The 20,936-nt window shown below is 41.0% G+C and overlaps 1 protein-coding gene across 2 annotated transcripts in view; it reads left to right on the top strand.

Moving 5' to 3' along the window:
* Positions 1–20,936, top strand: part of LOC143280077 (coiled-coil and C2 domain-containing protein 2A-like) — a 269,519-nt gene that overhangs the window by 2,986 nt on the left and 245,597 nt on the right. For both annotated transcript variants that reach the window (XM_076584585.1, XM_076584586.1), the window contains exons 3-17: positions 1,395–1,460; positions 2,119–2,193; positions 3,116–3,410; positions 5,400–5,563; positions 6,992–7,087; positions 7,599–7,694; positions 8,143–8,304; positions 8,708–8,753; positions 11,338–11,478; positions 12,336–12,475; positions 14,385–14,507; positions 15,496–15,705; positions 16,063–16,119; positions 16,617–16,684; positions 19,230–19,370. In XM_076584585.1, the coding sequence (XP_076440700.1) occupies positions 1,395–1,460; positions 2,119–2,193; positions 3,116–3,410; positions 5,400–5,563; positions 6,992–7,087; positions 7,599–7,694; positions 8,143–8,304; positions 8,708–8,753; positions 11,338–11,478; positions 12,336–12,475; positions 14,385–14,507; positions 15,496–15,705; positions 16,063–16,119; positions 16,617–16,684; positions 19,230–19,370 (1,880 nt within the window). The remainder of the gene's footprint in view (positions 1–1,394; positions 1,461–2,118; positions 2,194–3,115; positions 3,411–5,399; positions 5,564–6,991; positions 7,088–7,598; positions 7,695–8,142; positions 8,305–8,707; positions 8,754–11,337; positions 11,479–12,335; positions 12,476–14,384; positions 14,508–15,495; positions 15,706–16,062; positions 16,120–16,616; positions 16,685–19,229; positions 19,371–20,936) is intronic.

The following is a 20,936-nucleotide window of genomic DNA, read 5'->3' on the forward strand; positions in this document are numbered from 1 at the left end:
TTAACAACCTGTGCAACATACATGGTGAATAAAATTACAGTTTCATCATTCATTGTCAGATGATAACAAATTCCACACATATTGTATTCTCCCAAAAGCAACATGGAAAAGTTGAGTCTTAATGCTAATATCTTTATGCATCTTGCAGTGGAATAACAAATAATGTTCATCTTTACTCTACAATCCACACACAACATGCACAGATTATTCACTAAATCTTCCAGATCAAACCACCTTTTGTTAGCTTTTAAACATTCTGTTTCTAAATCTTACTGGTATTATATCTCTGTGCCATTTTTGACTCACTTGTGTAAACAAAGTGAGTCTATGTTTTAACCCAGTGTTCGGTTGTCTGTGTGTGTGTGTGTGTGTCTGTGTGTCCGTGGTAAACTTTAACATTGACATTTTCTCTGCAACTACTTTGTCAGTTGACACCAAATTTGGCATAAAAATAGGAAAAATTCAGTTCTTTCCAGTCATCTTGTTTAAAACAATATTGCGCTTCTGGGATGGGCACACAAAAATAAAGAATGAAGCCTAATTATATGCAAACTGCATTTACTGTTATATTTATATTTTTTGTATTCTCTAAACTTGGCACTTTGATCTGATATTCTGACCCAACAGCTAGAGCAGTCATTATTATCATTTTTGGCTCAAACAGGAACTTCTTTTGCTAAGCATGGAAGCTTTATTTATTTTGCAAACGTTTTGGTTCAGATAGAAAAAAAGGGAAATTACTATGTAATGCTAGTGGAGTTAATTTGCTTTAAACTGATCTTTCTCATCTTAAACATTACATTTTGAAACAAGAGACGCAAGGCCTTCAAGACTCACTTGTGATGCACTTTTTTTTTTAAATGCAAGCTTTTTATGTATTGAGTATAATTTCAAAATGTAATGTTTAAGATGAGAAAGATCAGTTTAAAGCAAACTAAGTTCCCCAGCAGAGTAATTTCCCTTGTTTTACTGCCGACACCAAAACGTTTGCAATAAATAAAACTTCAACGCTTAGCAAAAGAAGTTCCTGTTTGAACAAAAAATGACAATAATGACAGATCTTTTGTTGGGTCGAATATCAGATCAAAGTGCCAAGTTTAGAGAATACAAAAAATATAAATATAACAGTAAATGCATTATACTCAATACATAAAAAGCTTGGATTTTTTAAAAGTGTATCACAAGTGAGGTGTGAAGGCCTTGCCTTTCTTGTTTTGGTATTTACTACTAATAATTTCTCTGGTTGTAGAATTCTTTTAAACTTTAGGACTGGAACCAAGTGAGAGAGTGAGGGTGTGTGTCACCATGTGAGAGAAAGGGGGGCATTATGCATGTCTCCTGCCTGTCAGTTTCTTTATAGTTCATTTCATTGGAAGCATGTTGTGCACTTGCAGGATTCAGAAACTGAAGCTGCTTACCAGGCATTTTCACAGACGGAGGGTGAATCATCAGCAGCAGAGGTATCAAGTTTTCCTTGTCCTGTATCCTGCAGCAGACATAAAGTGCATTCTATGTCTTTCTGTCTCTGCTTTTTGTGTGTCATCTGTCTCTGTTCTCACGTGTCTGTCTCTTTCTTCTTAACTCTCTATTTTCGTACTCCCATCTCCATACTGTTCCCTGGCTTTCTTTGTTTTGTATGTGTTTGTTTAGTGTGTTTGTGTGCATGTGTCTGTGTGTGTGTGCATGTGTATGTATGTGTTAGCATGCACTTTTATATACATATACATGTATGGCATATATGTGCAGAGTGTGGTGCAAGCATGTGTGGATGAGTTTAGTGTGTGTATGTGTTCATGTATCTGTATCAGTGTATGTGTGTATTTATATGTATCTCTATCTCTCTCTCTCTCTCTCTCTCTCTCTCTCTCTCTCTCTCTCCCTCTGTCTCTCTCTCTCTCTCTCTCTGTCCCTCTCTCTCTGTGAGAATGCATGTATAAGTGCATGTATGTATGTATATGTGTGTCTCAATATATGTGTGTCTGTGTGTCGTTTCATAATTTTGTCCTGTACACAAGATTGAGATTTCTTCTGTTTCCACATTGGATATACATTTTGGAATCCAGTACCATGTCCAATGTATCAGTCTGTATAACAGATATGTATGTGTGGTTGTTTCAGTTAGCTGAGGAAGCTGCAGATGCAGAACATTTGGTGAAAGATATGAAGGCACGAAGGCGTCAGAGGAGAAAAGCTGTAAGTGTCTTTCTTGGTTATTGTTAGGGGTTGGTTCTTAGTTGTTGTTTCTGTTCAGTTTTGATATTCTTTTCTTTTTTTTAAGAATAGGTGCATGCTGGGTATGTTTGTGTTTACATAAGCCACTAAAAACTTTCATGGAAAACAGGGTAGGATCTTTTAAGATGCCTGTAGTGGTACACGCATGAAATAAAGCAGCACCAAGTGCTCAGATATGTTGATCAGGGAGACTGAAAAAAAAACAAAAAAACTCCACTGATAAGCAGCCAGGCACTGCTGGAATTCTATGGACTAACTGGACTTGTGGTTTTGGGAAATAACATTCAAAACTCGTGGCAGTCATGCTGAACTTTATTCCAGTGTGCCAGTAACATGCTTTTGTCATGAAAAATAATGTTTGCAAAAACTGCATATTTTGTTGTTTTTCTTTCAGCAGCAACAGTTCACACTGTGCTATTTTATCCACATCAGTTTGTTAGAAAGTTAGGTGCCTGACAGTCTGTTGTTGCTGCATATTGTTCTAAACAGAGGTCAGTCTTTTCGTTTTTGCATCCTTGGACACTCATGAGAGTGACGAAATATATTTCTGCTCACTGAGTGCTTTTTCCATGATATCAACAGAATAGCAGTGAGGTATGATCATGACTGCAGAGGAAAAAGGGTTGCAACCTGTCTCAAGTAATTATTCAAACAACCCATGGAATTCAGCCCTGTTTCACACTTTATTCAACATTTTTTAGCTACTTTGTGCTAGGTACTCTCAGTGTTTTTCTAGCTTTTAGAAAGTTGTTAGAATATGTACAGTCCTGTACATATTCCTTGAATATTTCACTTAACTCTTTTTTGTCAAAATGTGCTGCATTTTATAGAGATTCCTTGAATATTTCACCTCTTGGGCATTTTTTCCCCCTCAAAACTGCAGCTGTCAAAGCTGACCTCACCCAAAGACGATGTGGTTGGGGAACTCAAAACGATGCGCAGCACCAGCCGACAGCGTGTGGAAGACACCATCCGAGAGGAGGCAGCCCTGTCAGCCGATGAAGCCACCATTCCTGCAGCCACAGAGGACGGGATATCCACCCTGCCCCCTGAAGAGACAGTTTTGCCAACATACGAGGAAGCAACGGCTGCTGCTGAGGCGCCCAGTCTGGAGGCAGAACAGCTGGAGAAACCAGCAGAACCGCCAAGACCTCCGAGTGAAGAACCTCCAGAAAGTGGTAAGAAAACGGGCAGAATCTCCAGGACCTCTAAGTAAAGAACCCCTAGAAACTGGTAAGAAACAGACAGAACCGCCAAGACCTTTGAGTGAAGAACTTCCAGAAACTGGTAAGAAATTGGCAGAACCAACAGACCTTTGAGTGAAGAACTTCCAGAAACTGGTAAGAAATTGGTAGAACCAACAGACCTTTGAGTGAAGAACTTCCAGAAACTGGTAAGAAATTGGCAGAACCAACAGACCTTTGAGTGAAGAACCCTCAGGTGGTCTCCACATTGTTGGAGCAGCCCATTCCATATCTGTGTTATATTGGCCACACTCATGTTTATATTCATGTATGTGTGTGTTTGTTTATGTGTGTGTGTGTGTGAGTAGTGTGTTCTTGTGTACTTTATGTCTGACAACAGACAGAGAGATGAATTCAAGCTCATATATCTCCATTTTTCATGAAGAAGTGAAAGAACAAGGGATTTACTATTGAAAAGTTTTATTTTTGACTCACTTGTGTAAACAAAGTGAGTCTATGTTTTAACCCGGTGTTCGGTTGTCTGTGTGTGTGTGTGTGTCTGTGTGTCCGTGGTAAACTTTAACATTGACATTTTCTCTGCAACTACTTTGTCAGTTGACACCAAATTTGGCATAAAAATAGGAAAAATTCAGTTCTTTCCAGTCATCTTGTTTAAAACAATATTGCGCTTCTGGGATGGGCACACAAAAATAAAGAATGAAGCCTAATTATATGCAAACTGCATTTACTGTTATATTTATATTTTTTGTATTCTCTAAACTTGGCACTTTGATCTGATATTCTGACCCAACAGCTAGAGCAGTCATTATTATCATTTTTGGCTCAAACAGGAACTTCTTTTGCTAAGCATGGAAGCTTTATTTATTTTGCAAACGTTTTGGTTCAGATAGAAAAAAAGGGAAATTACTATGTAATGCTAGTGGAGTTAATTTGCTTTAAACTGATCTTTCTCATCTTAAACATTACATTTTGAAACAAGAGAGGCAAGGCCTTCAAGACTCACTTGTGATGCACTTTTTTTTTTAAAATGCAAGCTTTTTATGTATTGAGTATAATTTCAAAATGTAATGTTTAAGATGAGAAAGATCAGTTTAAAGCAAACTAAGTTCCCCAGCAGAGTAATTTCCCTTGTTTTACTGCCGACACCAAAACGTTTGCAATAAATAAAACTTCAACGCTTAGCAAAAGAAGTTCCTGTTTGAACAAAAAATGACAATAATGACAGATCTTTTGTTGGGTCGAATATCAGATCAAAGTGCCAAGTTTAGAGAATACAAAAAATATAAATATAACAGTAAATGCATTATACTCAATACATAAAAAGCTTGGATTTTTTTAAAAGTGTATCACAAGTGAGGTGTGAAGGCCTTGCCTTTCTTGTTATATATAGATGTAGATATAGTCTGTGTATGTGTGTGTGTGTGTGTGTGTGTGTTTAAGTACACTGCACTAAATTGTAGTGTGTTGTATTGAACTTCGGCCACAGCAGGCTGTTCTCTCCAGAGAGAGTGTGTTGCCATAATCCACTACCTCCCATGTTGTTGGGTTTTTTTTTCTTCTCCTTTTCTGCGAAATAATGTGTTTTACCAGCAATCGGATTTTACTTCAGAATTTTGCCAGAGGACACCTCTCTTGTTGCTATGAATTCTTTCACATGTTTCAGTTGAACGCATGCTGCATGCACACAAGACCTTGGTTTATCATCTCATCTGGAAGACGTGTATTTGCGTGTTTGCTTGTGAGTGTGTACGTTGATCAGTTTCAGTTTCAAGGAGGTTTCAGAGCATGCAGACTGATCTATATACTCTACACCTTATCTTTTTTTTGTTTTGTTTTCTCTTTGTTACTGTCTGTCTGTAACCATATGTGCCTATTATTTTTTTTTTTATGTTTTGAAATATCGTTTTTTGGGGTTTTTTCTTTTCTTTTCTTTCTTTCTTTTTTTTTTTTTTTTTTTCGAAGAGAGTAGCATGAAAGAAGAAACAAAGGAGGAAGCACCAGCAGCACCGGCAGCACCAGCACCGGCAGCACCAGCACCAGCAGCAGAGGAGGAACCGCCCAAAACTCTTCTGCGCAAAGGCACCAGCCTCAGGGAACGCATGCAGCAGCGGCTGGCAAAAGCTAAGGTAATTCTTCAACTTTCTAGATTTCTTTTGTTCACTTTACTCTCTGCTTGCAGTTCTTAGACTTGATGATAAAACCCTTCACCTGCCATTGGAGATGCGTTGTCTGACTATATTATGAACCCACTCAGCCGTACGGAGTTTACAGCCTTGGCAGGCTTCACTGTTATCAAAATGTGATAAAACGCTGAAAATATACCGAAATTGACAGGGTTTTTTTCCTTAAAATTGACATGTGTGGACACAGTCAGAAATACTGTAGAAGTTTGTTTCCTTTGCTTTCAGTTTATGCATATGGGGAAAAAAAAAGTTTAAACTGTTTTAATGAAATGAACTTTGGGCAGTGATCAGTGAGTTAACTTCTTGCCTTCTTTTCGAAGCATGATGTCAGACTAGAACCCCCATGCGTACCACTAGAAATATGTCAGACTGGATCATCAAATTCTTGTCTTCCACTAGAAATGTGATGTCAGACTAGGTAATTAACCCCTCGCCTGCCACAAGAAATACAATGTCAGACTAAATCATTAACTTATTGCCTGCCACTGGAAATATGATGTCAGACTTGGCCTTTAACTTCTTGCCTACCACTGGAAATGTGATGTTGTGTACTATCGTATGACTGCTGGATGTATCTGACTCATCGTTTTCATCTTTGACAAACCAGAAGACAGGTTATGTATCTGACTCATCGTTTTCATCTTTGACAAACCAGGAGACAGGTAATGGGAAACAACCCAAATCAGTGCACTGAACTGCCCAGAATATCTGAGGATGATCTGTATCTCTTAGGTTTTGTTTTCTCTTCAGTGTATGACTGCAAAAATGAGTGTTTTGTGTCCAGGAAAAGAAAGACTGACTGTTTTCCCCCGCAGCACACAGGATTTACAAAATATACAAAATTTCATGAAGGAAGTTTTTCTGTGGCTGTTTTGACCTGTATTTTGAAAGATTTAGTTTGTTTTAATATTGATGTGACTTTTTTTTGGTGAGGAAATCAAACATTGCTGTGCAGTTATTTTAGTTTGGTTTTAAAAAATTTGTCTTCATACCCACCTGATATTTTTGTTTGGATCAAGAGCAGAACACTCCTTGAGAAAGGCAATGAATATATTACTATGTATTTTGGTAAGTAGGTTGTGTTCGTGTTCTATGATATCAAAATGATGCAGATAACAGTTAGATATGTGTAAGGAGAAGCGTGAGCGAATGAAGCAGGGCTCAACTTCTGGAGACGTTTTCCCTTGCAACACCTGTGGGAAGTGCTGTGCATCCAGAATCGGCTTTTTCTCCCATATGAGGACACACACCGACAGATAAGCCTGCCTGCCTACTCATCCATCGGTCTGACAGCAGACCCCATCATGTGTTGCAGCATAATATAAAATCATATGACTGCTATCACATATATCCATTGCTATTTTGTTTCAGGAAGAGGCTGAAGGTGAAATTGAAAAAGAGGCTCGGGAAGAAAGGGACCGTCAGCGCAGTTTGCGATCTCAGACATCAGAGACAAAATTTGATATGGTCAGAGAATTTTCAACGTAGCTCTTATAATTTGTGTGTCGTTTGTCTGTGTTTAGTGTAAATGTGTTACCGTACATTATGTGAATCAGAATCACTTTTGTATTTATTTGTCATGAAAACCATAGGTTTAGGTTCACAGATACAACAGTAGAGGGTAAAACTAACCAAAATGAACATAAGATGTGGGAGTTATAACATGATGTGTTCTTTGAAATGTTTGTGTATTTGTGTATGTATCTGTGCTGTGGGAGTTATAACATGATGTGTACTTTGAAATGTTTGTGTATTTGTGTATGTATCTGTGCATGCATAGGTATGTGTATTAATTGTGTTTGTGCGTGTAATCATGCACATAAGTTGCAAACCATAATCATAAACATGTATGTGTGCTTGTGTATATGTGTGGGTGTGTGCATGTGTTTTTTCCATCTTTTATTGTGGAGGTTGTTTATTTGTTTGCCTATTATTTATTTATCTATTTATTGGCTTGTCTGTGTTTTTCCCCAACCAGGCAAGTGAAGCAGAACTGGAGAGAACAACAGAGGAGAAGCAGAAACAGCTGCGCATGCGTTGGCAGAAGAGGGTTCAGGTTCAGCCAACAGAGAAGGTATAGTACACTTGCATCTGACTCCTTCATCACTAGAAACTTTGTTCAGTACACACAATTTTAGTTGATACCTATCATCACCTGTTACATATTCGTGAGTTGGGGGGGGGGGGGGGGGTGTTGGTTTCTTTTCTTGTCTCATAAAGACTGGTTTGTTTTTTGTAGTTTTTTTTTTGTAATAGAGGAGAAAGCAGTGAAATTGTGCAGTTTCTGTTGCATTGCTGGATTTCAAAGTCATGTGTGAGGAGTGACAACATGAATCATTCCCCTCACAGCCCGTGGCACTCCTCATCCTACCAGCACAGCTGTCCAGTCTGATGGACTGCCCTTTTCTTCGCATGCAGATTTTGCATCCTTTTTTCAGGTCAATGGAATCTCACCATAATGCTGTTTGTTAGGTGGCCTGAAGCTTCGGTCTTATTCCTTGAGTGTATCCATCTGTGTGCAGGTCACCACTTTCATGCCCACTCTGGAGGAAGCTTTCGACTTCTTCACCCGTGTGTGGGAACCAGAACCCGAGGAAAAGAAAGATGAGGAGAAGGAGGGGGAGGAGGAGGAAGAACCCAAGCCCAGCACCAGCAGACCAGAAGGGGAAGAAGGAGAAGGGGAGGTGAGTGCCTCTTTTGTGCTGCTCTGTTCAGTCAGCTAATACTGTGGTCTTCACTCTCTTCTCAGTGCGCTGGAATGTTGCATAATGGTTGTTTTTACTTTCACTACTACCCCAGTATATTCACATCTCTCCCTGAACATGCATGCATGCATGACTTTGATGCATATGAAAATGCATGCACTCATGTATCCAGAGTGAAATACTTTGCTCTTTTTTTATGTGAACAGTCAAATAATAATGAACAGAACAAGGAGAGCTGTGGTATTTAATGTAGTACTGAACCTGAAAAAGAGGTTTTCAAAGGAAAAAAGATGTGACAGTTTTGTTTTTTTTGTTTTTTTTTTGTCTTTGATTATAGTCAAAGTCTTTGTGATGCCAAATTTGTTTTTGTTTTTTTTTGCAGGAAGGAGAAGAAGGAAAGAAAGAAGAAGATGTAGAAAAGGCTGAAGGTATGAAATTTCTATTTGATTTCAACAACATGGATGTATGCACATCGAACATCAACATACATACATGACCACACACCATAAACACACACACACACACACACACATACACACATGCATGCACACATGCATGTACACACACTTTTTGACTGATTGCTATTTTATGATAGCATAACTACAGAAAGAAAATGAACGTTAAAGATCCTGTGCCCATGTCACGAATAGAATTATATGAGTAAAAAGAGGGTGCTAGTCAGGGGGGCAAAGGGGAGGTTACCTACTTCCGGGAGGTTATCGGCCGTAGCTACTTGACAGGAATGTCAGACCCCTGCCGGAGTCTGCACTAGTGGGTCACGGTAAGTTTGTTACTTAAACGTAGTTTTAGATAGAAAATTTCTTATGTGAAATAGTATCAAATGATATGTAGTATGATTTGATACAATGTACAATACAGTGCACTATGGTACATTGTGCAGTAGAAGACTGCAGTGTGGTTCAGCACGGACTAACAGAATGACCTGTTGAAATATAAAACAATGCAGTTTCAATTTCTCAAGGAGGCATCACTATTCAGAGAAATTCATACACACTACACCACATGTGCTAGGCAGATGCCTGACAGCAGCGTAGCCCAACACACTAATCAGTCCTTGAGTACATGCATGCATAGTTGTGTACCTATCAGAGTGGATTTCGTCTGCAGAAACTTGCCAGAGGACAATACTTTTGTTGCCATTGGTTATTTTTCACTGCAACAACTTCAAGCTGCACATGGGACCTCGGTTTATCGTCTCATCCAAATGACTAGACGCTCAGTTTGATTTTCCAGTTTAACTTAGGAAAATGGGTGAGAGCAGTCCATCAGGGACACTGCACTGGCTTTTAGAGTCTTAACTCACTCTGGACGATGGAATGTTATAGCGTTTCTGATGTAAGGTAGTGTTCCGGATGATGGAACGCTATAGCGGTTTCGACAATTAAAAATTTTTCCATGTTTTCCTCATGGGGTAGCATAGTAATCGCAGCTACACTGGGCATTGCAAACGTGTCAAGGGTTGAATGGAAAGTTTCTTCATGAGATTCCGTAACAACACACTCCACAGTGAGCCAGTGAGTTCAGGACCCCACATGACAAGCTAATCTGCATACATATTGCAAATGGCTTTGCAGGCGATGCAAGTGGAAATTTTTTGAGCAAACTAGATCACGACAGCCGCTTTTACCACTGCTGAAGTGATTGAAATGCTTCAAACTGAAGGTTTCGACATTGACGAGGATGATGAAGTTGTTGAATAAAGTATCTGCAGTGAAGAAAGCTACCAGCAAGTAGGCACTGATAGTAATTCAGCTTCTGAGAGCAGTGAATAGGGAGGGGGGTGGGCATTCACACCACGTGAGGAGAGGGGTCAGTGGGTCAAGCCTGAATTTCATTCAGTTACTTTATGTTTTTTATTTTTTTATTTTTTCCCTAACCCTAACAAATGGATCGTCTGTAAGGAAAAGCAAGGCAGAGAACTACTCATCCGGAGTGCGTTAACCATTCTGCCGTTGTGCCCCACTGACCTGTAATCTCAGAAAGGGGTCAGGGTGTTGGCCAGGTCCTGCACTTTGTACTGACAGTTGACCTCCAGTTTGCTGCTCAGGTCATAGTTGGCTGGAACAATGCTAGACAGTACCAATTCCCAATGGCCTGGAGATTCTATGATTGTTCATTTGAATAAGGCAGCCATGAAGGTGATCACTTATTTTGTCATGTCCATCTTGTCTTCTGACGGAATATACTGCTGATGAAAAGGATGTGACGTGATGGAATCAGTCAGGCATTGGATCTGTGATCCAGCGTTCACCAGTGATCAGAGTCCAAAGTCCCATTTCAGCATGGTGTTGTGTCCTTGGAAAAGGCACTTCACTGCAGTGTTTCTCACTCCAGCCAGGTGTGACTGGGTACCTGACATTGGTCAGGGGAGGTTAAAGTTGTGGAAGGAGAGGATAGGACACTGCCTTTCCTGTGTGGAGCCCTAGACACAGTTGATGTGTATTCACTGCCCCAGTGACCATAAAAAGCTAAGGAACCTTTCACCTTTTTTTAAAAATATTTTGATTCAAATTTGATACAAATTGGAGGATTTTTTTTTGGGGGGGGGGAGGGGGGGTTCCACAGAATTTGGGACTTTTTTTTTCTATACTTTGTTAATAACGACTGATGGTGGAGGTGATGAAGATGCTGTTAAGGGAGCCCATCTAGCTTTGCAACCACTTGACACGGCTGTACTCTCTTGATGCATCCTGGCATCAACTCTGCTGAGAGATGCAGACACCTGCAGTGATAAAAACAGAAATTTGAACCAACACTCCCAAAGATGCATCCATCAAGTGGATGACTCTTTGACTGTGTGGTCCCAGTCTTCCCACAACAGCTCATAGTGCACTCAGCTTCGGGTAGGAACCGGCTATGAACTGTAAAAACTCACCTCTTAATAGGCATCAAACCTAAGTCCTCTCAAGTCATCAGTCGGCACCACTACCTGCTTTGCCACAGTGGCTGGTACAAAGTGAAGATTTTTTTTTTTTTTTTTTTTTTTTTCAGACAAGAAACCACTGCTGGATGACGGCGATTATGATGAGGAAGGGTACGGACCCACAGCCGTGCGACGGGCTGACATCACTCCTCCGGATAAACTCCTGGAAGCGGAGGAGAAGTTGCTGTTCATTCCACCTCTCATTGCCAGTACGCTGCAATGTCTGTGACACTTGTTGGTTGTTGGTTGCTGCTTTTATAATGAAGGGAGAGAGAGAGGGGTGTATGCTGAGAAAGAGTGATAATGCCAGTTGTTGTTTTGTTTTGTGTGTATGAGTGTGTGTTTGTCTGTGTGTGTGTGTGTTTGTCTCTCTCTGTGTGTGTATGTCTGTGTGTGTGTGTGTGTGTAGTCTTCAGTTTTATGTCTTTCCACTCTTAGTGATATTTGTTGGGGGAAAATGTGGGGAGGATGAAAGGCGAAGAGGAGGAAGAGGCAGGGAGGGGAGAAGGTTTTATTGTGTGTGTGTGTATGTGTGTTTGTGTGTGCACACGTGTGGGGAGAGCAGTGTTGTCCCTAAAAACCACAAACAAATGACATTTTGTGGAGTTTTTATGCTTAAATTTTTTTTAAAATTGTGATATACAGAGCTCTCCAAAAAAAAAGAAAAAAAAGGACCACTTCATAAAAGCAGATATGTTTAAATAGAATGTTTTCAAAAGTGCAGTCTACATGTGGTCCCAGCTACAGGCCTCTGAATGAACAAATCAACAGCTGTTTCGGGCCCCCGTGCACCACAAACAGATTGAAACACACACCTGAAAACTATGTATGTTTACAGACCCAGCGACTGTATCTGAAAACTATGTATGTTTACAGACCCAGCAACTATATCTGAACACTATAGATATTCACAGACCCAGCGACTTTATCTGAAAACTATGTATGTTCACAGAGCCAGCGACTAGATCTGAAAACTATGTATGCTTACAGAGCCAGTGACGTTATCTGAAAACTATGTGTGTTCACAGAGCCAGCGACTATATCTGAAGACTCCGTATGTTTACAGAGCCAGCGACAGAAAAGGTGGAGGAGGAGCAGGAGCCCAGGTTCCTGGAGGATGAAGGGTTCTATGTGGGGGTCCGTCCTGTTGTGGCCTCGCGCAACAAGAACAAGATGGAGAACAGGTTGCTTCGGGAACCCAGCAAGGTCAGTGTCTTTGTCATCATTTCTGTCTGGTGCGTGTGGTGTATGTGTGTGTACAGGGATGGGTGTATGTATGTTTGTGTGTGTGTCTGAGAATGAATGACCTTGACCTGTACAATAATCTTTCTCATGGAAGGAAGTGGTTTGGAGAGGACAGGAAGCTGATAGTGATGCCCTAACAGGACTGAACTTGACATGTGCTTTAATCTGTCTCGGGGCAAGAAGTTGTTTTGAGAGGATGGGGAACTGATTGTGTTGCCATGACAACACTGACCTTGACCTGTGCTTTAATTTCTCTCAGGGCAAGAAGTGGTTTGGAGAGGATGGGAACTGATTGTGTTTCCATGACAACACTGACTTTGACCTGTGCTTTAATCTGTCTCAGGGCAAGAAGTGGTTTGGAGAGGACGGGGAGTTGATTGTGTTTCCATGACAACACTGACCTTGACCTATGCTTTAATCTGTCTCAGGCCAAGAAGCTGGTTTGGAGAGGACGGGGAGTTGAATGTGTTGCCATGACAACATGTACCTTGACCTGTGCTGTAATCTGTCTCAGGGCAAGAAGTGGTTTGGAGAGGATGGGGAGTTGATTGTGTTGCCATGACAACATTGACTTTGACCTGTGCTGTAATCTGTCTCAGGGCAAGAAGTGGTTTGGAGAGGATGGGGAGTTGTGTTGCCATGACAACATTGACCTTGACCTGTGCTGTAATCTGTCTCAGGGCAAGAAGTGGTTTGGAGAGGATGGGAACTGATTGTGTTTCCATGACAACATTGACTTTGACCTGTGCTGTAATCTGTCGCAGGGCAAGAAGTGGTTTGGAGAGGACGGGGAGTTGTGTTGCCATGACAACATTGACCTTGACCCGTGCTGTAATCTGTCTCAGGGCAAGAAGTGGTTTGGAGAGGATGGGGAGTTGATTGTGTTGCCATGACAACATTGACTTTGACCTGTGCTGTAATCTGTCTCAGTGCAAGAAGTGGTTTGGAGAGAATGGGGAGTTGTGTTGCCATGACAACATTGACTTTGACCTGTGCTGTAATCTGTCTCAGGGCAAGCAGTGGTTTGGAGAGAATGGGGAGTTGTGTTGCCATGACAACATTGACTTTGACCTGTGCTGTAATCTGTCTCAGGGCAAGAAGTGGTTTGGAGAGGATGGGAACTGATTGTGTTTCCATGACAACATTGACTTTGACCTGTGCTGTAATCTGTCTCAGGGCAAGAAGTGGTTTGGAGAGGACGGGGAGTTGTGTTGCCATGACAACATTGACCTTGACCCGTGCTGTAATCTGTCTCAGGGCAAGAAGTGGTTTGGAGAGGATGGGGAGTTGATTGTGTTGCCATGACAACATTGACTTTGACCTGTGCTGTAATCTGTCTCAGTGCAAGAAGTGGTTTGGAGAGAATGGGGAGTTGTGTTGCCATGACAACATTGACTTTGACCTGTGCTGTAATCTGTCTCAGGGCAAGAAGTGGTTTGGAGAGAATGGGGAGTTGTGTTGCCATGACAACATTGACTTTGACCTGTGCTGTAATCTGTCTCAGGGCAAGAAGTGGTTTGGAGAGGATGGGAACTGATTGTGTTTCCATGACAACATTGACTTTGACCTGTGCTGTAATCTGTCTCAGGGCAAGAAGTGGTTTGGAGAGGACGGTGAGTTGATTGTGTTGCCATGACAGCATTGACCTTGACCTGTGCTGTAATCTGTCTCAGGGCAAGAAGTGGTTTGGAGAGGACGGGGAGCTGATTGTGTTTCCATGACAACACTGACTTTGACCTGTGCTGTAATCTGTCTCAGGGCAAGAAGTGGTTTGGAGAGGACGGGGAGTTGATTGTGTTGCCATGACAACATTGACCTTGACCTGTGCTGTAATCACATTGATCTTGACCTGTGCTGTAATCTGTCTCAGGGCAAGAAGTGGTTTGGAGAGGACGGGGAGTTGATTGTGTTTCCAGACCCTCTGCGACCAACACCTTCACGGCCCCCAATGCCGGAGGAGATAGAGCCCTACCTGGAAACTGTTTTCAAGAAGGTCAGGATGAGCAGGAGTTTTGTTTAATGTCCTTTTTGACTCTCTAAATGTTTAAGGCATCATGGCAGAATCTGTTTGGCATAAGACTTTCTGATCCTAGTGTTCAACAGTGATCAGGGTTCAAGGCTCTGTTTGAGTGTGGTGTTGTGTCCTTGGGAAAGGCACTTTACTCCAGTGTTCCTCACTCCACCCAGGTGTGAATGGAGACCTGACTTTGGTCAGAGAAGGTCAAAACGGCAGAAGGAGAGGATTGGGCCCTGCCTGCCATTGCCAAGCCCTAGACATAGCGAATATGAATTCACTCCCCTGATGGCTGTGAAAGGCCATGGGACTTTTAGAGTGTTTAACTTTTAAATGTGTGAGAGTGTTTTCATATGGCTTCATGATCATTACTCAACACAGCACAATACAATAGTTTTTTGGGTTTTTTTATTTAGCTTGACGGCAGGAAGTGATGCATGAGTTTGACAGTTGCTGCATCAATGGGATGTTGGACGAGGGGTTGAAGGGTGGGAGGTATCACTAAAATACAGTACAACACAACACAATATATTTGTTCTGTATTGTTCATGTGTTCTGTGTGGCTTGTTCAGGATTAAAGAGGTTATGCCAGTTTTGAATAAAAGCTTATTTGTGTTTGCACATTTCTTCTGTCTTTGCTGCTGTGTGCACATGTCAGATGATTGGTATAAGGACAGGCCCGGCGCTTCCTTTTTTGAGGAAGTGTCTGGGTTTATTCCAGTGTACCTTTTATTTACCTGTGTGCTAGCTGAATCGGTAGTGTAAGCAGCACTGACTTGAAGTTGTGTACCTTGTGAATGGAGAGAGTTACCACTCTTTACTGTTTGTTAAACAATATATTACAATCTTGGCAGTTGGTGATGTTTGACAGATGCTGCATTGATGGGGTGTTGGATGAGGGGTTTAGGGCGGAAGGTGCTTAAAACAGTACAACACAACACAATACAGTTTTTCCACCTGATGGCAGGCGGTGATGCGTGAGTTTGACAGCCGCTACATCGACGGGGTGTTGGACGGAGGGGGTCACTACCAGCTGGACGTAGACGTGAATTCCATCGCCTTCACCCACCACCACCTCTTCTCCCGCGAACATGTGTTGGCTGCCCGCCTGACGCAGCTGTTTGCGCAGTACACGTCACGCCACAGCAAGAACATGGCGCACTTTCTCACGGATAAGGTAGGGTTACTACTGGGAGTGGAGGTGTGCTATTTTTTGGTGACAAAAAGTCTCTGTGTTTTTTGTGTGTGCTGAATTGTGGTGGTGTGTATGTTTGTGTATGTATGTTTGTGTGTGCTTTTGTATGTGCACACAAAAATGTGTGTGCGAGTGTGTGTTTCTCTGCTTTTCTCTCTTTGTTAGTATGTTCATAAAATATTTTACAATGACAAATATTTCAGTGTAACAGCCATTTTCTGATTTTTTTTGACAAATGATTTGCCTTTTTTCTTTTTTTCTTTTTTTCTTTTTTTTTTCTTCTTCTTTTAGTTGTTTCCAACATACTGTTGATATTGTCTTTGTGTGTGTTTCTGTCAGCTTCGGGCACTGAAGGCATCTTCCCTGCATCTGCAGGAGTATATTCTAGCTCACAAGGTAAGAAGAGCCTTTGTATGGTTTTATCTTAGGATATGGAACATAGGTCCACAGTTAAGCGCTGTAATTTGAAAAAAACTGGGAGAAGAAAGTCATTGCTTCCAACACATGATTGTTTGGATTTTAAAACATAATTTGTGTCAAGTCTTTGCTTGCAGCATATCATTATTTAGATTTTTAAAACAGAAGTTATTTCTATCATAACCAAACTCATCTTATTCCCACTTGTACTCATTTCATTTGACACATCTTTTTACAGCTGAAAATATCATTCAAGAAGAAAGGCAATTTATTTGCTGGACTTTTTTTTCCCACCACAGTACTGATAGTGATACTGTTTGCAGTTTACAAAATAGGGGGTGGGGCGTGGGGGAGTCAAAGATGTGTATAAAAGTACAGTTGTTTGTCAAGTAAAATATGTCAGAACTGTCTAAATTTGCAAATGCAAATTACAGCACTGGTGATGTGTTAGCATTGAAACATTTTGTGTTGTACAGGGAGAGATGAGTGTCATTGATCGTACAAACTATGAAAAGAGACTGCAAGACTACAAATTTGAGATCAGGTGAGTGATAATTGGAGATAGGTCAGCACAATAGTAGTTTAGCTTAGGCATTCATAAATATATTATATCGTACATTTCCAAGATATTACTGTATGTATACATGTAGCCTGCTCTAAACATTGAAGTTTACAATTCTGTTAAGAATGTTCAGATTATTTTAATTTGTATCTATTTATTTTATTTTTTGCATGAAACTTTTCTTGGCGTATTTCTTGTTAAGATTTTCTGATAGCATTTGACAAATATTTTGCCTTTTATATTAGTTGTGTGTGTGTGTGTGTGTGTGTGTTTATGTGTGTGTGTATGTGTGTGATTCAGTTTTTCCTTTTATTTCAGAACAAAAAGACTTTAGTTTACTTGTATAGTATTCCTTTTTTGTCACATTGCTATTCAGTGGGAGAATGACTGCAGTTATTTCAAAGGAGCTGTACAATCAAGCTGTATTAACAAAAAAAGGATCTGTCTTTGCATATCTCATATACTGTTTCCTAGCAGTACAATAATCAGTAATATTATTACCATTATCATTTTTGTTACCCTATTGTTATCATCATTATTATTGTTGATGTGTTCTTCAGTTTAATGTATGTGATAAACAAAAACAGAAAAAATCATGTATAAAGCAGCAAGCAATACAATTTAAGTTGCAAACATAGAAAAAAAAAATCAAAGCAAATGTCCAGCTGGACAGAAATGCTTCACAATAACAAGAAATTGTCAGCCTCATCAAACAATCTTCCCACACATTGTACCATTACCACCGAATCCAATACAAGCAAGGGAGATGATGAACCTCACTTCATCTATGCCTGTTGCCCCATCTGGGACATAGGCCGCCCACAAGCATACCAGCCATCCTGGGCCTGTGCCATTTGCTCCAGCTTTCCCCAGGTGCAACCTGTCCACTACGTATCTGAAGATGATGAAGCAAAGTATTAAATAAAATGGGTGCTGTCACACATCCTTAGGGTAATCCCTTTTCCATTTGTCATGACCATTTTGATGATGTGTCTCTGATGTTGTTCTTGTCACCATTCTATTTGCTGACTTCACAGGCAGAAGAGGACGATGAGTTTATATTGTTGATGTTGTACTTGACATCATCATCCTGTTTGCTGACATACACAGACAGACGAGGATGATGAGTTTATATTGTTGATGTTGTACTTGACATCATCCTGTTTGCTGACATACACAGACAGACGAGGATGATGAGTTTATATTGTTGATGTTGTACTTGACATCATCCTGTTTGCTGACATACACAGACAGACAAGGACGGTGAGTTTATATTGTTGATGTTGTACTTGACATCATCCTGTTTACTGACATACACAGACAGAAGAGGACGATGAGTTTATATTGTTGATGTTGTACTTGACATCATCCTGTTTACTGACATACACAGGCAGAAGAGGACGATGAGTTTATATTGTTGATGTTGTACTTGACATCATCCTGTTTACTGACATACACAGACAGAAGAGGACGATGAGTTTATATTGTTGATGTTGTACTTGACATCATCCTGTTTGCTGACATACACAGACAGATGAGGGCGATGAGTTTATATTGTTGATGTTGTACTTGACATCATCCTGTTTGCTGACATACACAGACAGACAAGGACAATGAGTTTATATTGTTGATGTTGTACTTGACATCATCCTGTTTACTGACATACACAGACAGACAAGGACAATGAGTTTACATTGTTAATGTTGTACTTGACATCATCCTGTTTGCTGACATACACAGACAGACGAGGATGATGAGTTTATATTGTTGATTGTACTTGACATCATCCTGTTTACTGACATACACAGACAGACAAGGACAATGAGTTTACATTGTTAATGTTGTACTTGACATCATCCTGTTTGCTGACATACACAGACAGACGAGGACGATGAGTTTATATTGTTGATTGTACTTGACATCATCATCCTGTTTGCTGACATACACAGACAGACGAGGACGATGAGTTTATATTGTTGATGTTGTACTTGACATCATCATCCTGTTTGCTGACATACACAGACAGACGAGGACGATGAGTTTATATTGTTGATGTTGTACTTGACATCATCCTGTTTGCTGACATACACAGACAGACAAGGACGATGAGTTTATATTGTTGATGTTGTACTTGACATCATCCTGTTTACTGACATACACAGACAGACGAGGATGATGAATTTATATTGTTGATGTTGTACTTGACATCATCATCCTGTTTGCTGACATACACAGACAGACGAGGATGATGAGTTTATATTGTTGATGTTGTACTTGACATCATCATCCTGTTTGCTGACATACACAGACAGACGAGGATGATGAGTTTATATTGTTGATGTTGTACTTGACATCATCATCCTGTTTGCTGACATACACAGACAGACGAGGATGATGAGTTTATATTGTTGATGTTGTACTTGACATCATCATCCTGTTTGCTGACATACACAGACAGACGAGGATGATGAGTTTATATTGTTGATGTTGTACTTGACATCATCATCCTGTTTGCTGACATACACAGACAGACGAGGACGATGAGAGACCGTGAGGAGCAGCTGGACCGCGGCCTGATGAAGAACATCATCCGCTCCTGGAAAGAAATGCGCTCCGTGCGAGAGGTGCAGCGCTGCACCAACACCCCTCTGAAGCTTCAGATCATCAAGTAAGTGCAGCTTCTTTGTTTGATAGACCACTCTGTGAACTCTCTCCGGACGACAGAATGCGTGAGCATTCCTACATAAAATGTATTTGGATTCGGACGACGGAATGGAATAGCATTCTCCAAAAATAAAAATTCATCACATGCTGTACACATGATTTTGTGATTAGCCAAGCAGAGTGTGCTATTATGGGTCACTCCATAACCGAATGGTATGATTGGCCAGCCTGTCATATGTGGCCTGTCTCACACACATGCTGTCAAAGTCACTGACTGATCACCTGCTCGCGCAGCCTGTTAGCAAAGTGGCGTTTGTAGTGGGGGGTTCTCAAAATGTTACAGAGCAAACAAGGCAGCAACGGCAACGTTTTAGTGTTGCCGAAGTACTTGAAATGCTACAAACTGAAGGGTCGGACATTGAAGAGGTGGATGATGACGAAGAAGAAAGTGAATTAAGTGCAGAAAGCGAGCATGGGTATGGTGAAAAATGGGCATTATTTTCTACATAATGGCAAAACTGTAAAAATAAGATGAGAATTTTTTTTTTTTTTTTTTTATATATATATATGTTATAGCCCAACATGTAATAAACCAGTTCTGAAAGTTTCATTTTCTTACTCTGTATTTTGTATTTTTTGTAATTTTTTTCCCAAACCCTTACAAATGGGCCATCTGTGGGGAAAAGCAAGGGAGAAAACTTGCTGTCCCAAGTGAGTTAAGAGGGCGTCACTGTGTTAGGACAACTCCATGTATGCTGCCCCACCTCTGCTTGGCAGATGTCAGACCAGCAGCATAACCCAACGCGCTTAGTCAGACCTTGAGTGCATGCACATACATTTGTGCACCTATCAGAGTGGATTTCTGTGACAGAATTTTGCCAGAGAACAACACTTAAGTTGCCATGGGTTCTTTTTCAGTGCACCAAGTGCGTGCTGTACGTGGGACCTCGGTTTGTTGTTTCATTCGAATGACTAGACGCTCAGTTTGATTTTCCTGTCAAACTTGGGAGGAAAGGTGAGACTGGGAATCGAACCCAGACCCCGACGGGCGCAATAGCCGAGTGGTTAAAGCGTTGGACTGTCAATCTGAGGGTCTCGGGTTCGAATCATGGTGACGGCGCCTGGTGGGTAAAGGGTGGAGATTTTTACGATCTCCCAGGTCAACATATATGCAGACCTGCTAGTGCCTGAACCCCCTTCGTGTGTAAACGCAAGCAGAAGATAAAATACACACGTTAAAGATCCCGTAATCCATGTCAGCGTTTGGTGGGTTATGGAAACAAGAACATACCCAGCATGCACACCCCCGAAAACAGAGTATGGCTGCCTACATGGCGGGGTAAAAACGGTCATACACGTAAAAGCCCACTCGTGTGCATACAAGTGAACGCAGAAGAAGAAGAAGAAGAACCCAGACCCTCAAGGACACTGTATTGGCAGATCAGTGCCTTAACCATTCTGCAACCTTCCTCCCTTCCTCCCTCAGTAAAGCCATTGAAATGCTTATAAAACAAGAGTAGCAGTGGTATGTTTCTCCAGCCCATTGGGTTGATATGGGAAGACAGGAACC

Source organism: Babylonia areolata, chromosome 3 (assembly GCF_041734735.1).
Source record: "Babylonia areolata isolate BAREFJ2019XMU chromosome 3, ASM4173473v1, whole genome shotgun sequence".
NCBI classification, from domain to species: Eukaryota; Metazoa; Mollusca; class Gastropoda; order Neogastropoda; family Buccinidae; genus Babylonia; species Babylonia areolata.